The 8766-nt window shown below is 40.3% G+C and overlaps 1 protein-coding gene across 1 annotated transcript in view; it reads right to left on the bottom strand.

Moving 5' to 3' along the window:
• Nucleotides 1-3903, bottom strand: part of LOC137993514 (peroxiredoxin-6-like) — a 21268-nt gene extending 17365 nt beyond the window's left edge. Inside the window, exons 1-2 of the mRNA XM_068839425.1 lie at nucleotides 3744-3903; nucleotides 2137-2434 (exon numbers count right to left, since the gene is read on the bottom strand). Coding sequence (XP_068695526.1) covers nucleotides 2137-2434; nucleotides 3744-3829 — 384 coding nt within the window. The 5' untranslated portion in view covers nucleotides 3830-3903. The remainder of the gene's footprint in view (nucleotides 1-2136; nucleotides 2435-3743) is intronic.
• Nucleotides 3904-8766: the final 4863 nt, after the last annotated feature.

Genomic DNA, 8766 nt, shown 5'->3' with positions numbered 1-8766 from the left:
TCGGTTTTTAAGCAATTATACTCACTATTGTCAGTTGGGCGTGGGAAACTTGTCTGAATGCGTGCGATCTATCAAAGCCGAGTTCGAGTAATAATTAGTTTGAGTGAGTTTGCAGCCTGAATAGATCTTATCATGATGGTTTTGGAAGCCATCTTATCAATAATGAGAAGGCAAATACGTCTGAAATTAACAGTGTTTGTGTGGAAAAGTGATTTTAAATAGTTTTTACAAATTGGGCTTCTGTAAAATTCATGAATTGGAAACTTTAGGCACTAGAAAATCAGAAAAGTTTCCAATTCATGAATTTTTAAAAAAGTAAAGTTTTATGGAAACTATTTGGCGTGGTGACTTGCAGCTCTAACCCACTCAAATTTCAAAAGAACACCCATAAAAGTAGCTTACCTTGTGTGTTTGCAAATGGCTGGACGCCAGCTAGAGGAGTAATCTTCTCCACTTTCTGCAAAGCAAGGTTTTTCACCCCCTCAAAACCCGAGGGAAGGGCGCCTAAGAATTCCTTTTGAAGTGAATCGAAATCCATGTTGGCCATCTTCGCAGTGTGTGAAAGCCGCGCTAATCTTCTACTATGTATGCAATATGATTGGTTTATTTCTGACCAGTTACGATACTCATTAAATATATATATTAAATTCGATTGCTCCCACTAATTTATATTTTCCAATGAAATAAAAGCACTAAATAAGAGCACTAAATCCACTTCTTGCTTTATTTTCTTTTATGAAATCGCGAAAATAACGAAATTAGTGAAACAAAAATTGGAACAAAGCCACGGTAGGTAGTTCCCGGGAGATTTGATGAAAAACTTGCAGACTCCCGGGAAAACCGCGAGAGTTGGCAGGTATAAGCCTATGACAGAAGAGCAGAAACGAAAAAACTTATTTTAAATTGTTGTTTTTTTTGTTTGGTTTTCTTTATTTGATTGCTTTTTGTCAAGGCTAAATTTAATATTCGTAAATTTCTTGTTTAAGTAAGGCCAGTAAGAATAGACAATCCGGAAGCTCCATTTTAGGCTTGTTTAAATCAATATATCATGGTAGGGTGTATGTAATTTCATCTGAAACTTCATACAGATGGAATTGCTTGTTAAGGTATCTCATGATTTACTTAGCCTCAGTGACTGACAGTTAACCTTATTTTGTAATTAAACAAAGCAGCGTTTGCTGTTTTGTTTTGTTTTTTGTCATTGCTGTTGTTTACAATATTGAATGAGAAACGTTACCATCACTCTTGTGAATTAACATCGAACTCACAGTGGGCTGAATCCTGGTCAAATATCACCCAACCTTAAAAGCAACATGTCTGTTGCCTGCCAGCATTTCTGGAAAAAGTCAACTGTCAGTTGACAGATAGCCAACTGTATGTCTTGTGTTGTCAAGTTGTTTATAGCCTATGGGCTCAAATGTCGCAACCATTTGCACTACTTGTCATCCTCAAATGCTGATCAATAAAAATGACGGCTCTTTCCTCTTAATAGTCTCACATAAAAGTTTGATTTTTTTGAGCATGCCAGAATTTGGCCTCCAAAAACCCATGCGTAAAATTTACGTTTTTCGTTAATGGGTTTTTAAGTTCCGAGTAAATGTGTCCATGGTGTATTTGTCAATAATAATTGTTCTTGGTCAGCTGACCGGTACTTTTATACTAATTATTAACCCTTTCCCCATGAACTGACGTCCACTAACAAGAAAATTGTCTGACGGCAGAGTAAAATCTGTATACAAATGTCACTCTTAAGAGAGAATGGGGTGAAGGGGACATAGCTTTTGAGTGGACGTAGATCTTGTTCACTCTATTACCCCTGAACCAGCCCTCAGTGACAAGTTAAACTGTCCGACATTAGACAGAGCAAAACCTCCAAGTGTCACTCTAAGGAGTAGCCTGCAAATGCAGACTATTTCTGGCCTTCATTTCTCTTAAGAAGGAATGGGTTAAAAGATGAATCAGGGGATCCTCGTAAAACCATTATCATTAAAATCATTACCATTAAAATTAATACTGACAATTTGCAATAACAGAAACAGACTCTGTCAATATAGCACTAAATATTTGACTAAGTATTGAATGAAAACTACTCATTAAAACTTCAGCTAGAGGTTGAGGTTTTTTTCTAGAACTCACAGCACGTGCAGTCAAAGGCATGCCTTGGGAATCCTTCTCCTCTGGATCAATCATACCAAGTTTCACAGCCAGTTCTCTTTTCTCATCAGCAATGATTGGATAAGGAAATTCCCCTTCTTTTTCTGCATAATGCTTGACATCTTCAATCCATCCCTTGTGAGATTGAACATCATTACAAGATAGGGCAAAAAGTTTCACACCTCTTTTTGTAAACTCTGGAACCAGCTTTACCACAAGTGCCAGTTCTGTTGTACACACGGGAGTGTAGTCAGCAGGATGAGAAAACAGGATGGCCCAACTTGAAAAAAAAAAAAAAAAACTTTACCATAATGACAGTAATAACTCAAGACAAAGCTCTTATTTTTCATAATAATTTGGTCTAGGTCTTTTGATTGGACTGGGTGCTGTAAGAGGTAAATCGTGATGCATGACTGAATTTTAATAATACTGATAAAAACAAATCACCCAAAGAAGGTCACATAAATACTGAGATAGAAAACGTTCTGGGACCAGACAACATTATCAATTTTACAACAACCAACAAACTCAATCCGCAAGAGTGGTATTTGATCACAAGCGGCCACTGAAAACAATGTCACTTTCGATTTTGCTATTCAAGTCTTATTCGCCCAGCCAAAAGAGCAATAGAAAAATTGAAAGTATCAAAAATCTGCCAAAATGTTTTTCTCTTATGGTAACTTTTATATTCGCAGCACAAAATTTTATGTTGTTTTCATGTCGACAATCGACACTTCCTTCTGCCCTTCTGCTCTTCCAAAAATCTGTGTATTAATGTTTTTTTACTTTTGCATCACTATTTGTTTTACATAAAGCAGGCTAGCAAAATCTGTACCTCGCTTAGTTCGCATAAATTTTTGAGCGTTAAAATGATAGAATTTTCAGTACTATGTTTCTGACAGCAAGTCCTACATTGTGAGGGCTCTCATCCTGATACTAACCCCGCCAGACAGGGAAAACTTCAGTGAACTTTGGTCATGGAAAGCTGTCACATGCACAGAGTACTTGCTTAAACTTGCTGTGAAAAAGAAGTTGAAGCAAACTTCATGCCTGCCTAAAGCCAATATTTCTCGATTCCCTTCTATTTTCTTCAATCTTTCTGGGTTTAGTATTTTACCAGTAACTACATGTCTTCTCACTGTCAGGGGGCAATTTACCTGAGACATCCATCATAGCAATATAATGATATGCGGTACCAAAACAATATTGTGTACTATTAGAGCTACATATTACGCAAAAAAAACTTCGAATCACCTGCAAAACAAAAGCAGCTCAGTTGACAGTTATGGAATAAAGCACTGTGACAAGCTACTGCATTGCCACACGTAGGCAACGCGTGCCTGTTTCTATACCGTGTGTCTGTAAAGAGCCTCTACTCGCAAGGTACTGAAGTTACTAGATATAAATTAGCCTTTGCTATACAAATACGAAGTTTTTCGCTGCCGTTTCAGTGTGAAGTAAGACTTTCGTGCACCAAACTCCAGCCTCTATTGCTTTGTACTTTATCTTTCAATCACGTACAAACTTTCAAATTTATGGCATGCACAACGAAGTAATCTTTTTCTTTGAGAACAGCACATGAAACTCACCTTTTATCAATTGCATCGGGGAATCTTATTTTACCATTACTAGTTTCGGCTTCAAAGTGAGGAAATTCGTCTCCAAGATTCACCATCTTGATACAACCTCGATAGCTCGCTGAATTCTGGTGGGTGGCAGAGGACGCTAAGCGGGGTTTTCTTGATGCAATTTACAGAGATTCGTAACATTGTGATTGGCTAAAGAAGAGGCGTGGCACTCTTAAGTCACGTCACAAAAACTCGTTTTATTGGCTAACAGAATAGCTCCGCGACTCGTTTAGTCACGCAACATTTGGCGGTGCTGGATGCCGCAAACAGAAAAATTTTTTCCCTGCTAGCAGAGGTCTCTTTTCTTTTTGCCTTCGCTGGGCTGACGAGTACGGCAGAAGGGACCTCTGCGTCGAAACTCACTTTGATTCAACCGCCGTCCACAACCTTGCACGGCACTCTTCAAACCCAGCAGGTACAAAACACAGGTCACAACCAGGAAGTCCGCGAATCACGGATTTCCGGCTCGTCTCCGTAGTCTCAGAAATTTGAAACAATTAGTAGCTGTGAACGGTTACCAAAATAGACTCGCACAGGGACTGCGCGTATTTCGGAACCGTTGTCACAGCGTTTTGTGTTCCCCCGTGTTATCTGTTCCCCCGAACACTGGGAACTAGTTCTGTGTGATCCCCATTCCCTACCCATAGAACATGTCAGTGCTAGTATTTTTTGCAGGTCACAATCCTAAACATGCATAAAAGCTAACCTTAGGTCTAATTAGGCCTAAACAAACGTTTTTGGCCAAAGGTTAGCTTTTATGAAGGATACTTTCTGTATTCATATTCTGCTGTCATATTTATCGTTATGGCGAGATTACTTTCCTTTATTTTCATATTTCTTTTTGTTTTGTTGTATTCTGAAGTCGGCCATCTTGAAGGGAACACGTAGCACTGAAATGTTCTATGGGGAGGAAAGGGAGAACACACAGCACTAGTTCCCAGTGTTCGAGGGAACAGAGGCCGCGATTCTTTCAGTGAAGTTCAGTGTTAACCCGCTGTCACACCGTTATTCTTGGTGCTGACCGAAAGAATCGCAGCTTCTGAGGACGAGAATCACGAACACCGACGGTTGCACCGACGTTGATTGCTTGAAAACTCCCTTCAAACCGCATGCCCCCAACCTCGTCCCCAGGGCCCACCCAAAGCCAGGGAAACAAGGAAAGCGCCCTGGGGACGAGGTTGGCATGCCTCGTAATAAATCTGCTGACTGTGATTTGAGCCCGCTGTGTCCCGCGCATTCCTTTAAAGTAATTTCGTTGTTGTCAAGTGAGGCCACACAACATGAAGTATCAAGTGAGGATTCGCTAAGTAACCGCCGTGCATGCTCAACACAGTGAATTTCGATCTATGGCAGAGGCTGGCCAAAAGAAAAGCGGACTCTGGAGACGAGATTGCGCAAAGGTCTCTCTTCCCGCAGCAAGAGTCCATCACCCAAGAGTAAGATTTACCCCAAATTGGCCTGGTGTCAATCAGACAGTGTCTATATTTAAACCAAGTTGTGTGGGAAAATAAACAGTAGGCTAAATCGGCTAACTCAATGTTGTACCCAAAAGAATTCAAACCCTTTGGGAATAAAAACGATTTGTTCCAAATATTTCCATATCATTTAAATGTGAATGCTACATTATGGTACGTGCAAATAAAATACACAGAACCTAAACCCGGGAGATTTCAAGGAAGACCTTAGACAGCAATGACCAGAACCAAGGTTGCTGACCAGCGGTTTTCGTTAAAACAATGGTTTGCTGGGGTACTCAGTCTCGCGGGCTCAGAAAACCTGGTTGTGGTCATTGTTATTTAAGGTTTTTTCTATATCTTGAGATAAATCGAATAATGCACCTTAATCACAAGTCGGCCATGTTGAGTCCCGAGGGATTGAAAACTTTTGTTTTTGCCCAACCGAAACTCGTTCCCAAACATTTCAGTCTATGGCCAATATGGCCGGCGCGCAAATAAAACCCATTGGGTAACTGAGTTAGCGGATTTCGTCTATTGTTTAGTTTCCCGCAAAACTTGGTTTAAAAGTAGACACTTTTCCGACCCTGATGCGGACAAACCTGATACCAGATTCTTGCTCTTGGGTAATAGACTCTTGCCCGCACTTGTCAGCCCGGCGAAAGCAAAAGAGAAGAGGCCTCTGGTAGTAGGGAAGAAAATTATATGAAAGGTATCTAGATGGTAATTTTGGGAAGCAAACAAGAGAGAAATTATATACAGTGATCGTGGAGCACAAAATTTAATATACTACGGTAGGAATATTTTACGTTGAACACATTAAAAGAATGTAATCGCGACCTCCAGTACGAGAGCGTTTTCAAGTATTTGCATGCACATGATTAGGTTTTTGCAAGTCGCATACTCGAAACAAAAACTCATGCTCCGGTCAAACTCGTACTAAAATCTAAAGGTCGGTAATGGCTGCATTGAGATCATCATCATCATCACATCTTTCTTTACCCTCGAATTTTAGAGTAGCTGAGCATCTCGGAGCATTTACCCATTTATGCTCATCTCGGAGCCTTTATATACCTTTACCCATGCCACAGGCAGACCACAACACCGGCGATGTCCTCAGCAATCATCATCATAATTATGTACGTTGTAGCCGAGAAATGATTGGGTCAAATACAATGTATCGTTCAGCAAAGACAGTAAAATATCATTTTGTTTTAATTTACTGATCTGATTTGTCTTGATCCCGTTCTCTGGACCACTTGTGGTACAACTGTTGTTACTAAGAATATATGGAAAATAAAATACATTCACTTCGCAGAGGGACGGAAACCACTGATGCGCATTGTCTTATACACCATGGTAGGATCTTAATTTGGATAAAAGGATCACGTGATCGACTGTGTCGAAGGCCTCTTTTAGGTCTAATTGACTTTGCCACTGTCAATATTATTATATGCCCAAGTGTCTGTGGCATCAAGGAAAGCCGTCACAGCTGAATGAATAGCTCGAAAACCCGATTGACATTTACATTCTTCATAGAGCGGTTTTCAATTGAGTGTCGAAAGTAATTAGAGAATTGCTTTGGTTTTGCATCTACTTCACTCAGTGATTGGTTCAAAGTTCTCGCACCACTTTTTCAACCAATCAGAAGTGAAACCAAAACCAATCCTGGCTCGCGCGTGCACATTTTCCCGTCTTTTGTGTCGGCTAGGTGTAATTACTTCGAGTTTTGATTGGTTTACTGGATTGTCTCCGTCCTTTTTGATTGGCCAAAGTAATTACTTTGGTTTTGGTTTTACGACACTCATTTGAAAACTGCTCTATCGTGGTCTTTCAAATAAACATATAATTGGTTGTATACAATTTCCACCTTGGCCACAACTGACTGAGATCGCAGAAACTGGGCGATAGTTGTTTAGATCGTCTTGATTGCCTCGTTTGAAAAGTGGGGTTACCCTTGTATGCTAAAACATGATTCGTCTAATTCGCAGCCTCGAACAGAAAGTGGCAGCCTCGAACAGCGAGCTAGCTAGCTGTTTTTTCGTGGTAAACTGGAAATGCGATGAAATTTTATTGTGCACTACGATATTAACGTTCAAGAGACCGGAAACCGATTATAAGGTATGTGTGTGAGACAGAGACTGGTTCGGACAAAACCCGGGATCACGTGACAAGAATAAGGTTTTCATGAAATCATAGTAAAAGTGTACATTATGTCACCATAGCCTCGGATCGACCCAAGGCTCTGGGAAACTCTGTATGAATATTTTTTGTGTATTTAAGGACGGTGCCTACTATTGTTATTGCGTATACGTTCTGCGCATCTCGAGATACTCGGATTTCCTATGGCTGGTGCCTATTTATACAGGGATATTTTTGCGCGGTCCAAAACTGTTCGGAGAAAGCAGAACTTAGCAAGTGATCTCGGTATCCAAAAAGAAAATTGGGGCTAACCACGCATTTTTCAGAGATAATTAAGCTTCAATTTGGAAAAAGACGCCATTCCTTTTCTTTGTATTTTAAAGCTTTATACAAATATTGTTGATTAATTATCTTCCAAAAATGCGTGGTTACCCACAATTTTCTTTTTGGATTTCAATAACACTTGTTAAGATCTGCTTTTCCCGCATATTCAGTAAACCGCGCAAACATACCTTTGAATTAGTAGGCACCGTCCATTTCCTGGTGAATGATTTCTTCACTATTTTCCATACGAATTACCACTTTACTCGACGGTTTCAGGCCTTAAGCACGGTTGCAATCTAATACTCAATACTCAAACTAAAAACTCGAAGCGATCCGACGATCGATCAAAACTCAGGCTAAGTCCTTCTTCACACGTGAATTTCTCCCCGCCACACGTAATACGTAATTTATGCTAATTTATGTCAAATCTATTTCTAACAAACTCTACGAAGGAGAGCAAGCGCCGTAGGGTTGTTATAGCTAAAATTTGGCTTAAATTTGACTATTTCAACCTTACGGCGCCTGGTCACTCCTCGTGCTAACATGAAGACACCAATTAGAGACGATTTTGATTGTTCTTCACGAAAACCAATGAGAAGACACTTTGTTTCAGGGTTCCCCAGAGCTCTCCTCTCCCTCAGTCAAAAGAAGAGCTCTGGGGTCGAGATTGAGTTAGTGTGGAGAGGTCCGTCCACTATGATGAAATATAACGAAATTCTATCACATGACCAGAAGGTGGGAGATCCCATGAGATAGCACGGCGCTTGCGCGAGTCATTGCATGGTTTGTGTGTTTGTTTAACACCTGCCTGGCAAAATTTTGAGCTTTGATTTTTATCCAAAGGCTGTTTACTTTGAGTGTAAGTTTTGGATTTCACGGTCCGCCATAGCCTGCGAACGCAGACGTATTTCCGGCGGTCCGCCATTACTCGCATTCAAAACTGACCGACTGAACCTCAGAGGGTTGGATCTAGGGAAGGTGACGTCATTTACTAAATCGCTTAAAATTTCAGCGTGTAAACGCAGTTTATTATGTATGCAAAATCTGAGAGCCCGAAACTCCCG

Source organism: Montipora foliosa, chromosome 2 (assembly GCF_036669935.1).
Source record: "Montipora foliosa isolate CH-2021 chromosome 2, ASM3666993v2, whole genome shotgun sequence".
NCBI lineage: Eukaryota > Metazoa > Cnidaria > Anthozoa > Scleractinia > Acroporidae > Montipora > Montipora foliosa.
Note: the sequence above shows the minus strand (reverse complement) of the source record. Positions and strands in the feature narration are given on the sequence as shown.